The 22,959-nt window shown below is 40.0% G+C and overlaps 1 protein-coding gene across 2 annotated transcripts in view; it reads right to left on the reverse strand.

The window, feature by feature from the left end:
• Nucleotides 1–480: 480 nt before the first annotated feature.
• Nucleotides 481–22,959, reverse strand: part of Tgfbr1 (transforming growth factor beta receptor 1) — a 55,535-nt gene continuing 33,056 nt past the window's right edge. Inside the window, exons 3-9 of one of the 2 annotated variants that reach the window (XM_034502329.1) lie at nucleotides 21,593–21,823; nucleotides 18,645–18,875; nucleotides 12,466–12,633; nucleotides 11,916–12,072; nucleotides 9,903–10,027; nucleotides 8,486–8,616; nucleotides 481–4,721 (exon numbers count right to left, since the gene is read on the reverse strand). In XM_034502329.1, the coding sequence (XP_034358220.1) occupies nucleotides 4,596–4,721; nucleotides 8,486–8,616; nucleotides 9,903–10,027; nucleotides 11,916–12,072; nucleotides 12,466–12,633; nucleotides 18,645–18,875; nucleotides 21,593–21,823 (1,169 nt within the window). In that variant the 3' untranslated portion in view covers nucleotides 481–4,595. Of the gene's footprint in view, nucleotides 4,722–8,485; nucleotides 8,617–9,902; nucleotides 10,028–11,915; nucleotides 12,073–12,465; nucleotides 12,634–18,644; nucleotides 18,876–21,592; nucleotides 21,836–22,959 lie in introns of both variants that reach the window. The other variant, XM_034502327.3, reaches the window with a different exon arrangement.

Raw genomic sequence — 22,959 nt, forward strand, 5'->3', positions numbered from 1 at the left:
TCCTAATCTCTCGTGCGCTGGTATCCTATCCTGTGCCTAAGATGCAGACCCAACAGCACAGTGCTGTAAGTGCTGCTTTATACAACCTAATAAAAAGAACATGTTTACTGTGACAGCCCAGCATCTCTCCACAGTGCTATCTGGTTGTTTAATCCAGTACGAACCCTGGTGCTGAAGTGGAAGAACTATGATAACATGGGAATTACTAACCAGGGAGAGCAGGAGACACAGGAGTGAAGCAGAAGTAACAGATGCAACGTGACATCTAACAGAGGTGAGGAGGGCAGAGGCCATGTGTACAGGATCTGTAGCTGTGGCTGGCTTGGGCAATGGAAAGAAGCCACCAGCCAAGGAGAGTGGGTAGCTACTTCTAGATACACAGCTCTACAAACTCATGAAACAGTGAACTCTATGGTGACCTGAGCCTGAGAGCTGATTTAACTTTGCTTTCCAGGTAAGAATGTTGTCATTGACAGACACTGGTGGGAAAAAGTTGTTTATTTGCATTGCTTCCATTTTCTACTGTAGTGTTAGGATGAAACTTAAGCATCTCCCTAGTTTTTATTTACAATTCATCTGGAATATTACTACACATACAATGTACATTTAAAAACTGAGGGGAAACACAGTATATGTTTTTTCTGTCTTCACAGGCTTCTCAAAACCATTCAGCTTAAATGAAAATTTCTATGGACACCTGTACATATCTGAAAGGGCAGAGATGACACCAACAGAGTTAAAAGACTTTTGCACAAATACAATAAAATACAGAAAACAAAGTATAGATGATGTTATTTGGGTACAAATATAAACAATACAGTACCATCTGAGTAACTTAGCAACATAATATTCACACTTTATAGAAATAAAACTGCAAACCTGGCGTGACAAATATTAAACATTATATACACAATGAGGTAAATGTACCTTGGTCTCTTGAGAGGTAATTTAAGTTTAAAGCAAATGACATATTGAAGCATCTCCTTGACATATAAAGAAATATCAAATATTCCATTCCATTGGCACAATGTGAAAAAGGGATTATCAAAACACAGTTCATAATATTAAACTCACAAATCTCATTGAAAAATAAAAGCAAATTCACTTTAAGAAAGAAACTGAATGTTACTGACAATATTTTTTAAATGTTCATAAGTAAGAGTGCGTAACAGGATTGAAAATAATGTGCTGACAGCCCTCAGCTCTCCTAGAGAGGGCCCACGAAAGTTTCAACATCCAGCACATGAAGCTGCTCTGCATTCTTAACCTACTCTTCAGAATCTCAACACATTGACATGTCTGTTGGGCTGCAACAGAGCAACATCTGGAGTCTCCACAATGTGGAGCCAGAACTCGCCCATGATCAAGGAACAAAGAAATGATTTACAATCCTTCCTTCAGTGCATGGAGTGAAATCACAACGTCTTCTGGGCAGATTTTGGTGTGCATGTTTAGTAGTTTGTCACTGGTTCTATGTATCTGACAATTTGCAGAGGAAAGAGTCAAACATGTACGGATTACAAAAATGGTCAATGGCCACTCAAGTCTGCAGTGAGAACCAAGTCTGGAATTTTTGATGGCCATGGCACCACGCAGGGCCTCAAGGCACTTCTTGAGTAAGACTATAGTAGCAGGGTTACAGGCTCAGCTCTTCACGCCTCTACTGTCCTACTAGGGACACAGCTGGCCACTGCTTCTAAGGCCAACTCCCAGTGCCACTCAACTGTTACCCTAACCTTTGCCCAGAGCTGACATCAAAGCAGGGCTACCGCAGGAGCATCCCCAGCCCAGTGTGCAGATCACTCCCCATGACGCCCAGTGACTCAACAAAGTGGAAAAGTGTCACACAGCTTCCTTCCATCAACCACTTCATTTTAGGTCTCAAAAGCAGCTCTCAGGTCCAAAGGTTGGAGGCAGGGTCAGAAACAATAAGCCTCTGAGCCAGGGGGCAGCAGAAAGGCAGAGTGGGAAAACAGAGCTGAAGACATAAGGGACTCAAGCTGTCTAAGCCTCAGTTAAGTCATACTTCCTTCATGCTAGCTCAGCCAGGATACTGACAAGATGATACGTAATTTGTCAGAAGACATGCCTTAGCCAGACTACATCTTGGGGGTGGGGAGGGGATCTTTGATCAGCAATAGAAACAACAGACTGTACTACAAAATGACATAGAAGTACTTCTCTAACTAGATGTATCTACAGTCTCAGCCACAGTAACCATGACCTTTAAGTTTTCATATTCAGTATTGGCCACCTAGAGATTATCAAACTATCCCTTAAAAAAAAAAATAGCTGTAAACATGTAAACTCAATTTAGAACTAAATTCCAACTTTAAAAAATTCCCTGATTCATCAAAGCACATTTTATCCAATTAGGTACAAAAAGACATAATGATTCTGCAACCTCAGATGTCATAAGAAGTGTCTTCAGCAAAAACCCATTTCCTTGTAAGAAAGTAAGAAACGTACTACAACTTTAACTCAGACAACTTTTGGTATGGTCTTAAAATTATATAAAAACAGTTCTAGTGATAAAATGCATTGGTCCCTGGATTTCTATAAAGCAGACCTCGAAGGGTTAGAAATGGAGAAAACAGAAAACAAAGGCCCCAAAAGTACCTGATGACAGCACAAGAGCTTAAGCAGGTGATACAAGTGTAACAACAAACCCTTACTTACATTATGAAATCATCATAATTACAGAAAAAACTCATATTTGTATTAAAAATACTAATCTCTAAGTACTTTTTCCCATGATGTTTTTAAATGTACAAAACTGACATTAATGCCTAGGTAACATGTCATTCATTCTACAGTTACTTTGGTTTAAGACCAAATAGTCTTCAAATTTATGGTAGGTTTGAGATAAGACATTAACAGAGCCCAGCTGCTTCAGATCAACAGTCACAATCTCTTCTTGGCTAAACACTAAAGGTTACTTTGACCTTTTTATCTGGGAATTGGTATCACTATGTTCAACATCTCGTCTAAGTGATGATGATAACATCCCCCTAGAATATGATCGCAGTGATAAAAAGGACTTTAAAAGCCATGCAAGCCCTGCAAAGACTTGACAGCACTGAAGTAAAACCCAGGCTTAACCACCTAACTCCCAGCACCAGCGAGAAGACCCAACGGGCTGCTTTGACATTTCATATGACCAAGAATATATGAAGAGAGCCTCTACTCAGAACAGCTATCAGCTGCTGCTTCCCCTAGTATCAAGGGTGGCACTGAATTCAGTGCTACCACGTAAATCAAGCCATTGCAAGATCTGCACCTATGAGATAAAAAGACTGAATTAAAAGCTGCCTTCCTCAAAGTGTAGAGACCTCAAAACTCCAATAATTCTACCCTTCTCAAGATAGAATCCACAAATACTTACAGTTACGTACGTGTGAAAGTCACCTACACTTGTATATTCAAATGAGCTATCTCTGCCTTCCTAGAAAAAGGCCTATTATTTAACATTATCCACATTTGAATTTTAAATGCAATTCTTTCCAATAAAGAAAACAAAACACAACAGAACACTGTCTTTGATCAGATTAAGAAAAAAAGAAATGGCTTACAGAACATCACACAACTTTTCCTTCTGCAATAGACAAGCCTCCTCTTTCAGAAGGAGTCTGTATACCATAATGACTAAATCCATAAAGCACTGTACATGTCTGAAGTGCCACTTCACTTCTTAAAATAAACTCAGGTTAAACATCTCAACTGCAGAGCTGCAGAGCTCCGTGTGGGGATGTTCTGCATGACAGTCACTGCTTACTAATGCGACAGCATTGCCTCAGTGGTTCAAGCACATCTGGGTAGGAGAAAGGCATAAATACTGAATGACATCTACCACAAAAACTCTTAAAAACAAAAACAAACCCAGAAAAGGTTTAGGTTACTCAGAAAAATAAACTTTTTGAATGAAAATGATACAGGACTTAACACAGACTTTAAGCAGTTCTGTTCGTTTCCATTTAGAAAGACGCAGAAGTGGCACTTACTGGTGTAGCACAACCCTACTTTGAAGGTATGTTGTGTTTGGAGTGTGAAGGAGCAGGAGTTGCACACAAATACAACTAATCAGCTGTGTCCCACGCCTACATGAGGTCATATTTTTTAGACTACAGAGTTTTAAGTGCTAGTTTAAGATCTTGAAAAATTACAGAACAGTACATTCAAAGTGACTCAGGGAAACGCTAGTGGTCCAGAATCCTCTGAGAATGTACTGCTAGGAGTGAAAACCACAAGTGCTTTTCCTAACTCCACGCTCCAGCTCCTTCACCCTTACAGATGATCAATAGTGCAGCAGCTCCCTAAGGGCTGGCAGTTGTCTTTAAAAACAAGCTTTGTTAATAAAACAAAAGTAGACTACACAACATTCTGTAACTGTCTGGAAGAAGTATCCATAGTGCACAGAAAGGATCCCCATGGCTACCTCTGGGCCCAGAAAAACCCTGGGAAACTTTCAATTGACCATATTCCACTGCAGCAAGAGGAAGCAGAGCCCTCCATTCTCTCAGTGAGGTAGAACAACCGGCCTCCTAAACACCCAGGAGCAGATACGAAGAGAGCAGAGTTCCCACGAAGTTTCACAGTTACATTTTGATGCCTTCCTGCTGGCTGAGTTGTGACAATGTCTTTTTAATTCGCAAAGCTGTCAGCCTAGCTGCTCCATTGGCATACCAACATTCTCTCATAATTTTAGCCATCACTCTCAAGGCCTACAAGAAAACATAAGAAAAATAATTAATGCACACATACTACTTGTTATTGATCTGTGACTTTAAAATTCTAGATTCTATTCTATTCTATTCTATTTCCTTTTTTAGATTCTTTGTAGTACCAAATGAGAACTTTAGTCTCCATCAAGATCCTGGTGCCACCTGCTGGAAAGGCTGTAGACAGGGGAGTTTTTTCAGGAGACCTCAAAAAGTTGACTCCTGATTCAGCACTGAAAGGATGCACCCACTATGCCACCCGAGACACTGGGTGCACAACCGCACTTTGAAGTCCTTTAGAGCAAAGCTTAGGCTAGAAAGCAGGGAGAAGAGCTCAAAGTGCTGGATTCCAGGTTCTGACCACTCCAACTTGTCCCAGCTAGGAACCAAGCCACCTCTCCAGCCCAGCAGAAGGTTTAAGGGTTTTTGTCCAAGGAAAGAAAGACTGATCCCTGGTTCCAGAGTAAAAGGGCAGACATCTCACACACTGGCAGCACGTTGAACCCTGACTGTAAGCCTTCTCCTAGAACACAGCAGTAGAACCTGTGCACACTCTTCTTTGTGGAGTCTGAAGGAATCTCCCCTGGAGACCTGGGCAGTCCAAGAGAATAAGCCTGACAGATTATCAACAGTGACCAGAGAATCAATCAAATAACTCAGAGAGATCACCTAAAGGATACGCACGTAAACTTCGATCACATGCACCTAACACCTTCATTAAAAGTGGAAAGTGTCTGATCGGACATTTGAAAAAAGTAACATGAAATGAAGAAACTGAAACCAACAGAAGATGTAGACAGAGAACACTGTATCAAAGCTCTACTGTTAGTAGGCAGGATATTGCTCCTTGGTACAGTGTTTGCACAGTATGCATACTGTGTTCAGGCTGCCATACCACCACCACCACCACCAAACCCCTGGGATTCATCACTGGTTTATGTGTTTTAAGTTTATTCTTTCTGTGTAGTCTTTATACTCAAAGTTACTTTATTCTTTCCAACATTCCCTTCAGTCTCTGTATTTTATATACTATAGAACTTCTCAAATGTCTACTGATTGACTAATAAGGTTCTGTAAGCAGTGACTAGGAGGAACATTCAGAGGTAATTAAAATAACTACTTGAGAGAGAGGTCAGGTGGGGAATACGGGGAGGAGGGCAAGGGGAGGGAGAATGAGGAGATACATAAAAAAACTGAACTACGAAGCTGATAAATCTTCTAATATGTGGAGCAAAACATGGAGGGTGGGTAGGCTTATAGTCAGGTAACCAAAGGTAAAGAAAAACAACAAAGGAAGTGGGAAACTACTTCAGAAGTATTTCCTAGAAAATATGTTTCTAGATTTAAAGGCCCATGTACCAATGTGTGTGTGTGTGTGTGTGTGTGTATATATATATATATATATATATATATATATATATATATATAAACAACTATTTTTGAAGGCCTATCATTTAACACACATGTCTGTAGGTGCTAGATAGATATAGATATAGATATAGATATAGATATAGATATAGATATAGATATAGATATACCAGGGAACAAACATAAAATCTCTGTCCTCAAAAAGTTTCCATTTCAAAATAAATTAATAAATTACTGTGAAATACAGACCTTTAGGTCATAAATGCCAAAAAGAAACACAATTTAGAGAGGATAAAGCATGCCAAGGGAAAGCATATTCTCAGTGGGAAGGGAAATGACTAATTCGAACAGTCCTGAAAGAGAGGAGCACACAAACAGGAAGACGGAGGAGTAAACAAAGAGGGAGGTGAAGGTTCAGAAAGGACACAAAAGCAAAAGGAATTCCAGGACAGAAGCCACACAGTGGCTCTCAAAACAACCAGTCCAGACTGGAACCAGCAGAAAGCCCTGGAAGACACATTTATGTACTGAGCGGTTTGGGGTTTGTGTGTGCATTTATGAATGTGTTATTGCAGACTGAACCTAGGGCCTCACACACACTTGGCGGGCACACTAGCACTAAGCTACATGTTGAACCATTTAAAGTATTTTTTAGTTTTACTCTTAGGTTTTACTATGTTCGTTACCAAGGCTGCTTAACATTAGAGCTCTATAGTGCAGGCAGGCTTGAGCTTGTGACATTTCTGCCTCAGCCTCCTGAGCAGCTGTGATTATTGGCCTGTGCCAGCAAGCTCAGCCAGTTCCATACTCTCATGTGTTTCAACTGAGAGAATTTAAAACCCTAGAAAAGTAGAAACTTGAAATAGCAGTAAGTACACAAAACTAATCTCATCAAATTGAGAAACTAACACAGCAGTGATGGCATTAATTAGCTTTCCATAACAGTAACTATGAACCACATATATTCTTAACAGTAACCAACGTCTTCCTGCTTAAAAGACGTCTGTCTTTAAACTGCTTCCATATTAAATGCATGTGAGTATTTCATGTCTGTGCTATCAAGTACCCAGAGACAATTTTAAAGCACACCCTTGTATGTTGAATTCTGTCACATGAACACTCTGGGCACATTGAGTTGTCTCCTCTGGGTCTGCACATTGTATTTTGCTTAAGGTGTCATACATTTTTTTTAAAACTTTAAAAAATTTCTTAAGACATTTTTCTCCTTAAGAGAAAAGACATCTCTTTAAGAAGACATACTTTTTCTTTAAGTTTGTCTCTCCCATAATCTGTTGTTAACATTTGGGTATGTGTCCTACCTGGATGTTTTTTCTAGGAATGCATGTTTGGCACTTTCCCAACAAAGCAGAGAAGAACTTTGTAGAAATTACCAACTATAAGAGGGACTTCCCTAAAATCACAAAATACTCCCTTAGTATAATTCCTTGGGGCCTCATTAAGAGATCTAACTTTGTTGTTATTTTGAGATAGGATCTCCTGTAGCCCAGGTTGGCCTGGAACTGGCTGAAGTTGAGCTTAAACTCTTGAATTCCCTGCTTTTACCTTGGGGATCCTGGGAGGACAGACCTGGGTAGCACCACCCTGGCTTAAAGCGGTGCTGAGGAGCAGTCCCTGCCGCTGGTGTATGAAGCATGAGCTCTACAAACTCAGCCATGCGCCAGCTAGAGAGCACAGTGATGTCAGAAGTGACACTAAGATGTCTAGCTCTTTCTTTTTTTTTGAAAGTCCACCTAAACTATGAAATTTCCAATCTGGAAGGCACACCTTGGTACACTAATATCTAACAGTAACAGTTGTTAATAAAATTTGTTTTATGACTTCTTTGACTTTACAGTTAAGAATGAATTCCTACAGCATTCTATGAAAGCTGAGGATGACATACCCAGATTCTGTTGGAAAGCACCCTCTCCCTTCTGAGGAGCAGGCCTTCCCAGCCCTAGGAATACAGGTCATATATCTGAAGTTCCCTGCAATGATCATACCCAAGCTCCTCATCTTACAAAGGGGTGCTAAGTTCCAGAGAACTGATGCAACCTGTTCATGTCCAAGTCTGAAATGGGAGCCAAGCTAGTACTGACAGGCCTCCTTATTCCTGCCCAGTGCCTGTCATATTATTCTGGGCTGCACTGGGTGGAGGGAGGCATTCATTCCAACCACACACATTTTACTTCATTTGGCATATCTAACAATGTTCAGACATGCCACTGACCACTGCAAATGTTTCATGGTCTTTTTAATATTTTTACTAATACTTATTATTAGTTTATGAAAAAAAAAAAAAGAACTTTTGCATTTTTCCTTACAGAGAAGTAACAAATTTCTGCCTACTAAGTAGAAACAATTTAGCAAAGAGCCTTGTATCAACAGGAAACACTTACCTCACAGCTCTGCCATCTGTTTGGAATATTTGGCCTTAACTTCTGTTCACAAACTACTTTTCTCATTTCTTCAACCGATGGATCAGAAGGTACAAGATCATAGTAAGGCAACTGGTAGTCTTCATGGATTCCTGTATTGGTTTAAAAAGTCCAATTTAATCTGCTGTTGCCATGGAAGGATTACTTGTCACTGGAACTCATTACAGTGGTTCATAATTCATAATTCATCAGGTAGAGCAGTAAGGCTCAGAGCTTTCTGTATCTAACCTACATCTGCAGCAATAACCCATCCACTTGAGTCATCTCCATGTCTGCATTTTTGTGAAGGATAGTGGTGTCAACTTGACAAAATCTAGAATCACCTGAGAGACAGGCCTCTGGACATACCTATGAGGAATTATTTTTGATTACCAGAACTGACAGAGGAGGTCTTATCCCTTGGGCAAGGGATACTGGAGTGTATAAAATAGAGAAAGCAAGCTGAGCACACATGCATTCCTTGATCTCTGCTCTTGACTATAGATGTGATATGACTAGGTCCCTCAAGCTCCCGCCACTGTGACTTCCCTGCATGATAGACTGTAACTTGGAACTGTGAGTCACAATAAACCCTTTCTCCCTGATACTACTTTTGTCAGAGTATTGTATCATAGCAACAGAAAAAGAAACTAGGACAACTTTGAGCCTTGTGTGCTATGATGACCAGGTTGAGATTTTGACTATAACTCTAGTAGGCAGAAGATGAGATCTTATTGTGATGCAGTCTCTCACTGGATGCATGGAAATATTCTTATAAGGCGATGTGAAACCGACAAGGTTAGCTTAAGATACAAATCTCTTCCTTCTGCTTGTGTCTATAAAAACCATGTCCTATCTCTCACTGTCTAAAAATTTTGAAGTCCTAAGTCCTAGCCAGGATGCCTAAGCTTAAGAAACAGTGTTTTGAGCACACACTGACAAGTAAGTTCTCAGCCTAATATAAAGCCAAAAGTTAAAACAAACAATCTAAAAAGCACACAATGTTAATGCAATTATCATTACACAGATGTTCAATAATCAAGCTGTAGAAAAACCATCATAGTCCCTTTTAAAAAAGTTTTTTGTTGTTTTTTTGTTTTGTTTTTGTTTTAAGTCATTTTAACCAAGTCCATACTAGAAACAGCTTCTCAGGTGGCCTTTCAAATAAGCAAGCAAATAGCAAGCGGCTGGGTTCTGACACTGTCTGAGACTAAAACAGCAGCAGGAGAAGAAGCTGGATAAGCTGTGTGTTGGCAGGACTGATCTTTTGTTCCCTGTGGCATTCTCAGTGGTCACCTGACAGGCTGCCCACTATAGTTTCAGTCAAGGAAAAAAAAAAAAAAAAACAACTCTTGCCTAACTTCTCATGACAAACTATTGGGGAAAGACAGTGATTTACCACCAATGGAACAGCGTCGAGCAATTTCCCAGAACACTAAGCCCATTGCATAGATGTCAGCACGTTTGAAGGATTCAAAATGTTTCATATTTATGGAATCATCTAGAACTTCAGGGGCCATGTACCTAAAAAAAAGAAGTCAACATTGTAGTCAACATTAGTTTTGAACTATTTCATACTCTTTTCCTTCTGGAAAAAACAGATACACAGTCTGAGTCAGTATATAGACGAGGCTGGCATAGTGCACCTGGATTAGAAATGTATACTACCAAACACAGGATTGTTTTTCTCTTTTTATTGTGGTTTTGCTGTTTTAGAATATGATTCACACTTCCTACAAAAATATTTCCCAAGTACATAAGGAACGAAGTGGAAAAAAAAAAAAAAGCCCCCTTACCGTGTCAACACATGGGTCAGTCCTTTCAGACACCTCCCTATACACAGGCACACATAAAATATCACATGACTGAGATCATATCAAATGCACAGAAAATATTAAGTATCTAAATTGGTTTGCAAATTAATGATGTTGACTAAATCCCATGAACTACTGAAATGGCAGTTCCATGCCATCTGTCTTCTGATCATGGTTTATGAAAGACACACAGTGAACAGCTGTGGCTGTTACAAATACCCTAATGTACACCACCCTCATGGACTATTCAGGGACCACATATTTGATCTGGAAGCCTTCTCACCAAAACAGTATGAAAAAGGAAAGAGGAAAGGCACTGGGTTTTGAAGTAAGTGAGTAAGTTAGATTCTTTCTTTCTTTCTTCCTTCCTTTCTTCTCTTTCTCCCTCCTTCCCCCTCCCTACAACTCTCTTTCTCCCCTCCCTCTTCCTTTCTCTTTTCTCCATCCCTCCCTCCTTCCCCCTTTCTCTTTCTCTCTCTCTCCTCTCTCTCTCTCTCTCTCTCTCTCTCTCTCGACACAGATTCTCTGTGTAGCCCTGGCTGTCCTGTTGCTCTGTAGACCAGGCTGGCCTTAAACTCAGGAGATCTACTTGCCTCTGCCTCCCAAGTACTGAAAGTAGAAGTGTGCACCACCACTGCCCAGCTCTGAAGTCTGCTATAGTTACAGGTCCTACAGACCACTACTGAGGCTCACTCTGCCAGTCATGAGTTCTCCAATTTTCCAGCAACCCAGAAACTATAAATACAATTTAGATTGACTAAACTTGTTTGCCTTTTCCAAGTTCAAGGCATTAGTTTTGAAGAAATATTGTGATGCAATTTTTAAACACAGTAAGATTTTGAGTCCAACATCTCAGCTTGCCAGTCACATGAAGTAGGTCACATTACTAAACCTTAATAAGAGGTTTTTTTTTTTTTTCCCTCTTCTGAATTAATAGTAATGACATCTATCTACAGAGGTTCTTTGGAGAATGAATGCATGAAACAAATATTTATGAAAGTGGATTAGGCACTTCAATAAGTACCTGGAACACAGGCATCTGAAGCTTCCTGCAAGCCAATGGACTACATAAACCCAGACATACGAAAGGACAGTTAAAATATGTGAGAACACAGTTACAATAAATGACTCAAAAAGTCACTTATTTTGCTGTACCAGGAAGATGTAAAGATCCCAAGGATCAGAAAAGGCTTCCTTGAGGTATAGAAGGATGTTAAGGGAACAGTATGTTAAGAGATGTATGTTTTAGGACAGAATACACAAATGTTCTAAGGAAGAAAGACAACAGAAAATACAAAAACAGGCTTGCTATAGTACAGAAACAGGAAGAATTTAGACTACTATTAGTTATTGTTGTTCTTACAATTAACTTAATTAATGATAATACTTTCTGGAAGGGCTGTCCATCAAAAGGCTTGTTTTAAAGTTAAGCAATTAGGCTTCAGAGTAGCAAAGACCCTAAAAGCTTGTGAACAGTCTAACAAAGGACCAAGTTTGAGTTTCAGAAGAGATACAGATATAAAAATGGGCGGGGGTGGGGTGGGGAGGAATGAAGTTAACATCAACTACTATTAAAAACCATTGATTCCTAAGTGTACCTTTTAGTGCCTACTCTGTGGTTTGGAGCAATATCAATTGTATCTGTGGCAGAATCATGTCTCACAGCAAGTCCCAAGTCTGCAATACAACAGGTTCCATTTTTCTTCACCAAGATATTCTTTGATTTCAAATCTCTATGGGCAATAGCCGGTTTTCCTAGAAAACCAGAAGTTAGACATGACTACAAACAAGAGACACATTCACAATTCACTTTTAGGTCCAAAAGCCTCACTAGTCCCAGTGTGAAAGCGCTTGAGCTACATTACTTATAACAACTAGACTACTACTAAACTCAGCAAACCACTGTGTCAAAAGAGACGAAATAGTTTAAATCTTCAGACAACATAAAGCTAAGAACTAAAAAACCAAGGTGAAAAAGTTGTTGGTTTGTTTGTTGATCTCTAAGTAAACTTTCAGATTTCTTATATTTTCATTGGGAAAAACACTGAAATTTAAACAGCTACGTATCTCAGTTAGGTTTCACATTTTGAATATACATTATACTCACAGGAACATATGCTTAAATAACAGAACTGTAGAAACTGTTACCTTGGGTACCAACAATCTCCATGTGAAGATGGGCAAGACCACTTGCTGTGGACAGAGCAAGTTTGATCATTCCTTCCACAGTAACAGTGTATCTATTCAAGTAATCGAAAAGGGATCCATGCTCATGATAATCTGACACCAACCACAGCTGAGTCCACGTTCCATTGTCTGCACATGAGAACACACACATTTCAGTCGGGCTGCTGAACACTGGCAGCTTACTTGAGCTGTCAGCACTACCACTCTTGAACACACACCTGCAACATGATGCCACCTTAACTTTGCATAAATTCCTTCCATTTTCTTATATTTAGTTTTTCTACACTTTTATGTGCATATATTTCAGATCCTCAGAGTATACCCCCTATTTGTGAGATAAAGCAATGAAAAGTAACTCAATTTAAGAGAAAAAAAATCCTATTCCAACAATGTTCATTTCCTCATCCTACAGAGACAATGGCAGAGCTGGGACTCCTCAGTGCCTAAGAAGGCACCGGGGCCAGATTAGTTCACAATCAGTGCTGTTCTGGAGGAAGAAGGGCAGCAGCAAGTGAAGATGAGAAACACCTGGGGAGCCAAGTATGGCTGCAATAGCATGTAACAGAACTGAAGTGAGCTTTGGTGAGAACTGACAAGCTTTGGTGACAGACTGTACAGTTCTCAAAGATGCTAGACAAGATGATCATAATTTCAATGCTGCTATCTCAATAAAACAAAAACAACAGTACCTCTGATGTTGAGACAGGAACTGAAGTGTTGGAAGAGAAGGCTAAAGAGTCTAGGACTGAACTCCATTGTACAAGGTGATTTGGAACCTAAACAACTTGAAATGTGGGTGCTAAGAGTTTCTTGGTAAACTGATGTATGCATCTGAAACATAACACTAAGGGCGACAGTTAGGCTCCTAGGCTACACTTGTCCAGTAAATGCTATTTAACCTACAAGTAGATGGGAAAACAAGAAACAACACAAGTCAGTAAAATATATATCCTAAGTCATGTACTGGCTAGTTTTATGTTAGTCTGACACAAGCTAGAGTCATTTGGGACCAAGAAATTCAACAACAACAAAAAAATGTTCCCACTAAATTGGCCTATGGACATGCCTGGGATGCACTATTTTTGATTAATAAACCATGGTGGGGGGGGGGCACTCATTGTGGGAAGTTCCACCTCTACACTGGTGGTCCTGAGTGCTAAAATAAAGCAACCTGAGCCAGCCATGGGAGGCAAGTCAGTAAGAAATGTCCCTCTGTGACCTCTGCTTTAGTTCCTGCCTCCAGTTCCTGCTTTGACTTCCTTTGAAGCAAACTGTGATTGTGATATGTAAGCTGAAATAAATGTTTGTGTCCCAATTTGCTTTTAGTCATGGTATTTTAACCCAGTAATAGAAAAACATAACTAAAACGAGTTATACTGACCCAGGCAGAAACCCAGGTTCTGTGTGCTATTGATTACATGGCCTCAGGTAAGTTTCTCAATGGGACTGTTTCTTCTTTTATAGAAGAGTTAACAACTTACTTTGAACTTTGAAGACTCTTAAGACGTCTAAAGAGAATACAGAACTAGGTTTCTTTTTAAAGTAGGTAGTACAATGTTTGTCACATGAGAATTTAAAATGTGCTGTTCCCTACTAGCTATAAACCAAGGAAAAAAGAAACATAATTGAGATCTATATTTTGTAGGCACTTGCCTTTAATTAACACTTGGGAGACAGAGGAAGGAGGCAGCCTAGTCTACAGAGTGAATTACAGGGCAGCCAGAGCTACATAGAGAAACCCTGTCTTGGAAGAAAAGCAAAACCCCAAAGCCAAACCAAACCAACAAAAAACAATGGGGGGGGGGGGATTGTCAAAAATGATAGGGTTTCATAATCTGGAGGAGATTCCTTTCTTTCTTTTTAATTTTATCTTGTGTTTGTTTGAGTATTTTGCCTGCGTGTATGGCAAAATTACCACATGTGTGTTTGGTGTTCATGGAGGCCAGAAAAGAGCAATGGATCCCCTGTAATTGGAGTTACATAAAGATAGTTGAGAGCCACCATAAAGGTGCTTAGAGTTGAACCTGGGCTTTCTAGAAGAACATTCAGTGTTCTTAGTCGTCTAGTCTTCTCTTTAGCTCCATGCAAAGTACTTCTTGTTACTGCCAAAAGAGCTCAAGAGATTAGTGATTCTAGTTTTGTTTGTTTGTTTACTTTTGCTGTTTTTTTTTTTTCTTTTCTTCTCTCACCTGTTCTTCATACATTCCCTCAAGTCTTTTTCTTGGTATGGGTACACCACTAGCTCATGTGTATGTCTGTTAACCATGACAGTGTTCTCAAAGACTCAAAAACACAACAGATAGAGAACACAACAGGAAAGGGAGATTTCCTGAAGTATCTAACCGGAGAGGAAGAAAGAAGAGACTGCTCATACAAAGAGAGCTGTACAACAGGCTGAAGAGATGACTCAGTATTTAAGAACCAATACTGGTTCTTGAGGAGACCAGAGTTCAGTTCCCAGAACTGGTATCAGGCTCACAACTGCCTCTAACAGCAGCCCAGGAGAACTTATGCATCTGGACTCCTTGGGCACCGGTACTCAATCACACAGATATACTCACAGACATATAATTAAAAATAAATCTTTTTATTTTCTTTTGTTTAAGACTGGCCTAGGCAAAAGTAAACGAATCAAGAGGATGAAGATGAAGAAAAAAGAGAAGGGGGAGGGAAAGCCTAGGTTCTACCTGGTATACCTAGTAAAGAAAACAGTAGTAGGGTCAGTTAGTTCCCATCATGACCACCAGATGACAGCATCCACTTGACTGCAACATGAACAAATGACACTTCAGGGCACAACAGGTTTAGTGGTTTGCACTTGTGGTTGTAACTTGAAACATGCCTAATAGAAGCCTGAAAGAAGTTTAAGCTTCAAATGCAAATGAGTCACTGACATAGTAGAATTTGGAATCACAAATTTGGATAAGCCCTCTAAGGAAACAATTACTATTCATAGAATCAGAGCCTTCTTACAAATCAATCAGAATAAGATTGAGAAAATAAGCAAATAGTAAGAAATAAGAATAGGCTAGTACAGTGGCTGTAATCTCAAAACTGGGGCATGGAGCTAGAAGATTATGAGTTCAAAGGCAGCTGTGGCCATCTTTTAAAAAGAGAGACTAAACAAACAAACAACAACAACAAAACCCAAACCAAATCAAAAAGAAAGAAAGACAGAAAACAAAAATATAGTAAGAAAAATGTTATTTTAAGAGTTGGAAGAGGGAGCTAAATAGTGCCAAAATAGAATACAGACTGATTATACTTGGCTTGTTTTTCAATTAGCTACTGAATGTTAGGACCCACTGATAAGCACTACCTCCCATCCATTACGGTTTCTACCACAATCACACATAAGTGTCCTGAGGTGACAGCCTAAGAAGTTCACAATACAGCTAGTGTCTACTTTATGAAACCAACAAAACTGATGAGCTGCAGCCTCAGCCTCTGTAATGGATAATCTTAACTGTTAACTTGACTGTAATCTAGGATGCTTCAGAGACAAAACTCTAGGTCTGACTGCGAGGGTAGTTTCAGAGAAGATTAAAAAAAGAGGTGAAAGATTAAAAGAGGTGAAAAAACTCATCCTTAAGATGAATAGCACTATCCCATGGCCGCATCCTGCCCCCTCTTCCTGATTGCAGACACAGTGTGATCAGCCACCTCAGGCTACAGTCTGTCATCATGCCTTCCCATGATCCCTTCAGATAGGAACCAAAAGAAACCCTTCCTTCCCAAAGGTATTTTGTCATAGTGATAAGTTAACTAATAGAGCCTCTACATCTAATGGCATGCTATAAACTTGAAAATACAGAGAAGCCAAAAAAGTAAAACCCCTCATAGTACCACCTGACATTAGAAAAAGGGAAGGATGGCCACTACAAGTCTCTCTCACCAAGCCACAAATGACAGTTGTTGTGATTTTTGTTGCTGTTCCTTTAATAATTTATTTATTTTTATTTGATGTGCATTGGTGCTTTGCCCTGCATGTATGTGTGGGTGAAGGTGCTGGCGCTAGCATTACAAACAGTGGTGAGCTGCCACATGGGTGCTAGAAACTGAACCCAGGTCCTCTGGAAGGACAGCCAGTGCTCTTAACCTCTGAGCCATCTCTCCAGCCCCTCGCTGTTTGTTTTTAATAGGAAAGCAGGAGATATATTTATTTGTTTAGGATGGCTAAAGTTGTGTCACAATATAAGTCCCCAACAGATGCCAGAAGAGGAAATGTGGCATTAAGGTATTAAGAGAAGCATGAAGAAGCAGGGTCTAAGGTCTTTGCATCTTCAGCATGTTGTGCCCTGACCCCATCTCACACTTTCACTACATTGTCTGTAGTGTTCTTGCTCCAGCAGCAAGGCAATATAGGAGAAACCACTTCTCAGGTTTACTTGAGCTTCCTTACAGAACTGAGCAAGTATTTAACCCCTGCCAGGTCAGAACAGAATACATTGACAAGTTATTTTTACTCTCCTCAAAAATAAGGTTATTTGTCAATGATACTCTGTTATGCTTGCAGACAGGAACCTAGCATAACTGTCCTCTGAGAGGTTCCACCAAGCAGCTAATGGGAAGAGATTCAGAGACCAACAGCTGAACATTAGATGGAGCTCAGGGAGTCTTATGGAAGAGTTGGGAGAAGGACTGAAGGACCCAAAGGGGACAGGGACTCCACAGGAAGACCAACAGAGTCAACTAACCTGGAACCTTGGGGACTTCCAGACACTAAGTCACCAAAGAGTGAACATAGGCTGGATATAGGCCCACTGAACATACGCAACAGAAGAGCAGCTTGGTCTCCAACAACAGGAGCGAGGGCTCTCTGAATATGCTGCTTGCTTGACTGTGGATCCCTTTCCCCTAAATCTACTGCCTTGTCTGGCCTCACTGGAAGAGGATATGCCTAGTCCTGTGGCGACCTTATGATGGAGAGGGTTGGGAGGTTGTTATCTAGAGGGGAGCTCTCCCTTCTCAAAAGAAAAGGGAGGGAGGAATGGGGGGCGGGTTCTGCATGAGGAAGTACTGGGAGAAGGAGAGCTGATATTGGGACATAACGTTAATAAAAAAAAAAAATAAATAATATGCAGCATAGTTGTAAAGCACCTGTCTAGAATGTGCAAGGCAGGCCCTGGGCTTGAAACTACAGAACTGAATTGGGGAAGGCTGGTCTATACTGACGTGTCCTACTAACACAGCACCATGCCTATACTGACATGTCCTACTAACCCCAGTACTCGGGGAGGAAAGGAAGAACTAATCTATGCTGCTGAAATGTCCTAGTGTGGAGGGAAGCTGGTCTATACTAAGATGTCTTCCTGTTCTAACCTCAAATTCTGAGCGACCAAAGTTTATAGTATTTTCCTTCTATCTTATGACTATACTCAACTATTAGCCAGATTTAAAATAGCAAAGGTATAGGACACTTTTATAGGTCTTTTCTAATTTACAAATTAATAAAAGATAGAAATCCACTGCATAGGCCTGCGAGATGGCTCAGTGGGTTAAGATACTTGCTGCCAGTGTAACCCCTGGAACCCACATGGTAGAAGGAACACTCCACAAGTTATCCTCTGACTTCTGCATGTGCACAGTGCCACACAAGATAATATTTCAAATATACTGTCATGAAGAAAATCTTAACAATGTCATATGTCTAAAGATTGTATTTGACATAATTCATCTTACTAGATTACAAATATATGTTTCTCACCAAATCTGACAGCACATAGTAGTCATCTCTGTAAAAACAAAGCTCTTCCAGGCTTTGACATATTCCACTAAGAGTAAGGAAATGGGGCTGGTAAGATGGCTTAACTGGTGGCATGCCTGTCATGAAGGCATGAGCACCTAAGTTCAGATTTCTAGCACTCATGTAAAATCCAGATGTGGTAGTACACACCTGTAATCCCAGTGTTGGGCAGGTGGATCTTGAGGTTTCTAGCAAATCAGTCTAGACAAACAGATGCGTTCCAGGTTCACTGGGAACCTATCTCAAAAATTAGGTGGAGAGTGAATGTAGAAGATAACCAACATCCTCCACATGCACATACCCTTGCACAAGTGTGTGCGTGGGCATGTACACACACACACACACACACACACACACACACACGTACACACACATGAAAGAAAACATCACTGACCTTTGTTGTCTGCTGCTATAAATCCCAGGATATTTTCATGGCGTAACATTACCGTCTGATAAATCTCTGCCTCTCGGAACCATGAACGTTCTTCTCTAGATGAGAATATCTTCACAGCAACTTCTTCTCCCCGCCATTTGCCTCGCCAAACTTCTCCAAACCGACCTTTGCCAATGCTTTCTTGTAACACGATGGTCCTGGCAATTGTTCTTTGAACAAGCAGTGGTAAACCTAAATACAGAAATAAGCACAGCATAAACCATCAACAGTCTGTATCTCACCCCTGACAGTCTGCAATGGAGACCCAGAGGCAGGTACTGCTCCTTAACCTTTGCCTTGTTGGAAAGACAGACAACTTTTGCCTGTCCAATCCCAAAAGTGGGAAGAAAAAAAAAAGTAAAGACTAAAAAAGAATCCAGAGGCACCTGCCTAGAGATTTGGGGATGTAAACTGAACTTTTCCTTTAAGGGTCGGGACAAAAGGGGAGAGAATGAAGAAATGGTTGTGGAGAAGAGATTCAGCAAAGGCAGATGAAAGAAAGAAGCAAGGTATCTTTTGGGTACTAGTCTTATTAATGAGGATATGAATGTCAGTGGAAGAAAAGGTAAGTTGTCACCAGATGATAAACAGTTCTAAAGACAAGGTCCCTCGATGACCAATGGGAGGCTGAAACACAACCATAAATAGGTCAAATGACTGCAAAGTCTGATTTTTAGAAAGATGAATCTAGTAACTGCATTACTTACAGGAGGAGGAGAATATGGACACAAACACAAGTGAGCTCTGACCTATAAGCATTTGAAGTGAGAGGTCTGAAAGGAGAGGGAAGCTCTGAGGCAACAGAACAACTCCTGATGGCCCTACAAGTGCATGGGTAAGAGGAAAGAGAAAGAGTAACTCCACGCTCCAATTCATACGGCTACATTTCAAAGGCAAATAAATAAGCCTATGTTAGAACTCAACTATCATCTACGTGGCAATGTCTTGAATCCTTTCAGTGGGCTCTGTGAATGTCAGCTTTGTCATTTCCCTGGGTATATAAGTTTGGCAATAAGAGAACAGACCCAAAGGACTCATTCCAAATAGTCTGTAACTCACCCTACTTCTCTATAACTTTGGGCCCTACTTATCACAGACCAGGATCATTTGTGAGAAGATTTTTCTTTGAGACTCATTTGCACTAACTCAGAATCAATGGAGGAACCAGGAAAGTCCTAACATACTTTCTGTTATCTCTCTAGTACTCAGACTGCTCCTGCCCAGCCCAACCTCTTACTGCCTCACTCTCATTCTGGACTAAGGAGTCCCTATGGCTGCCTTGGGAGTCCTGGCTTAGTGTGCAAGCCATCATGTGTTCTAGCAGTTAGAGAAAGAATATAATACTGAGTATTCATTGCCTCATTTTACTAAAGGCTTCAAATCATAGAAAAATCAGTTTCCTTATGCACTTAAATGACAGTATGTGTATGCAAATACACCAATATATTATAATTTCCTTAAAACAAAGATGTCCACTATTACATAAGTGTTCCATGCATTAATGTGGCTTTATGCTTCAGAGCTACACTATTCCTCAGTCACAATTCCTGTTCTGACACTACTTTACTATTATCAGTCAGATTTTTGTTTCCTAATCTTCATTATGGCTATAAATTTAGCCCTTATGTGAAACTGATTAATAGTTTTCAAAGGATACTAAGCCATTTAAGACCTCAGTAAACCACATTTAAGTATTTTTACTCAAAGTACCTGTTATATATTTCTATAAAAAACAACATAAGTCCAAAGAGGAGCTATGGACTGACCAAAGTCATAGAGCATTTGTTAGAGGCTAGACCTGTTGATTGCTAGCCACACATCAAATTCAAAATTGTTTTTCTTATAATTATTTATGTATTTTATGCATATGGGTATTTTTGTCTATATGTACATCTACACACCAGAAGAGGGCATTGGATCCTGAGACTAGTTACAGATAATGTGAGCCAACATGTGGGTGTTTTGAATTGAACTCAGAACTCTTAACCACCGGGCCACCTCTCCAGTCCCCAAAGTCCAAAACTGTAAAGCAGGCACACTTCTCTTAGTCTTCTTCCAAAAGAAAAAAAAAAGGTATTTTTCTCTTTAGTCTAAATGCAAAATACTATTATGCTAAAATCTATCTCAGGATGATCTTAACAATTAGCCAGTCTATTTCTGAGTCCACAAAAATCAACAAACAAAACTGAGAAAAAACATATATCATAGCACATTCACTAACATGACTACTACTTTTGTTTGTTTCTTAGTTTGAAATGTGCTTTTAAATGTAAAAAGTTACTAAAAATGCAATAGTTTTAATTTTAAACAATAAACTGGACTGGTCTGATCACTCAGTGGGTGAAGGAGTTTGCCACCAAACCTGATAACATGAGTTTGTTTTCCAGGATCCATACAGTAGAAAGAGAGAACTGACTCCTACAAGTTGTCCTCTGACTTCCCCATGTATACTGTGGTTGGCAGGCATGTGTGTGCAAATACAAACACACACACACACACACACACACACACACACACACACACACACATTTTTGTTAAGACAGCAATTTTGTATCACATTAAAGAGGCTAATCAGCTTCCAAATTCCAAGCTAACAGTCTCAGAGCTGCAGAGCAGTAGCTACATCTCTTAACCACAGCTCTATCTCTATAGGGGAGAATGCTTGGAAATCTATACAACTGTGGAAGTGACTTACTTGTTTCAATGGTAAAACTAAGCTCCAATTTATCTATACTAAACTATCCAGGCAGATAGACAGCAAGCTCAACAACTTTCATTAGGCTGCAATCTGGTATAGTATTCATATGATTCCAAAGTTTTTACAAATTAAGCCAAATGCCCCAACCAACAACTAATTAAATAAAATAGCAAAAGTAACTTATTAAGAAAAAGGTAAATAATAACATTACCTGATCCAGACCCTGATGTTGTCATATCATAAATTAAATCTTTTAAGGTGGTGCCCTCTGAAATAAAAGGACGATCTAGTGATGGATCCTCTTCGTTTGGCACTCGATGGTGAATGACAGTGCGGTTATGGCAGATATAGACCATCAGCATAAGTGCAATGCAGACGAAGCAGACTGGACCAGCAATGACAGCTGCCAGCTCCACAGGACCGAGGCCAGCTGACTGCTTTTCTGAAAAAGGTCCTCAAATGAAATAAACATCAAGAGAAAACAAAACACTGTAGGTAGCATTCACATTTCCCAAACCCTCCATATTTTCCCAAGTGTCCACTACTATCACTTAGTCACACAGGGCTCAAGGCAGGATCAAGCTCCTCTGTCTTCTCTCTCTGGACTCCCTTTTCTGACCATCAGCTGTCAGTAACCTCTCACTCTTCCTGAGCATCCCCAGCCCACCTCTAATTCATCCTGGAGTTCATCAGCTAACCACCATCCTAGACTTCCTTCTCCACTTGTCACCTCAGGGAAACTAGAAAAGGAACCAATTATTTGAAACAACTTCTGATAACTCATTTTTTATAAAGCACTTTGGTCTTTTCTTCTTATTCCAAATCTACTGCAGGCTTACAGTAGAGAAAAATATATAAATATAGTTAATAAAGTTTTTACAAATTATCAACTTCCTTGCGAACCTTCAAAGGCTCATGCCTATATATGTGTATGGGTGTTTTGCCTATATGTATGTTTGTGCACCATATCCATGACTAGTGCTTGAGGTCAGAAGTGGGCATCAGATCCCATGAACTGGAGTCTCAGTTGTGAGCCACCACATGGATGCTGGGAATTGAACCTGGGTCCTCTGAAAGAATCACAAACCACTATGCCATTTTTGTAGTCCTTCTAGGATCTTTTTAAAAGTATTAAATACATGGTGCCACTAGACATCATATACAAGTAATTTACACTTACAGATCATAAACAAGGTAAAATATTACAAAATGAAAACATTTAGACTGTTTGGTGCACCAATTTCTACCCATTAAAAGGCTGTTTGTTGATTGGATTGCTGTAAGATATAGGTACACCATAAAAAAAGTGAGATATTCACCGAGGACAAGGCAAGAAAAACCCTAACAATATGTTGCCCTATGAGATTTTAGAATTCACTTTGAAGAGGCTACCCTGGCAGGCATAGCAGGTCTCACTGAGAGTCTCCTGGCACTGCTTTCTCTAACACACACCCAGGAGTCAGGCTCCTGGCTACTCATAAATTTACAACTATGGGCAGGTAACTCTGCCTCTACCCTCAACAAACCAGGCTTGATGATTTCTGTAAACGCTTGCAGTTCTAAATTTGTAGGCAGTCT

This window comes from Arvicanthis niloticus, chromosome 5 (assembly GCF_011762505.2).
Source record: "Arvicanthis niloticus isolate mArvNil1 chromosome 5, mArvNil1.pat.X, whole genome shotgun sequence".
In the NCBI taxonomy this organism is placed as follows: Eukaryota; Metazoa; Chordata; class Mammalia; order Rodentia; family Muridae; genus Arvicanthis; species Arvicanthis niloticus.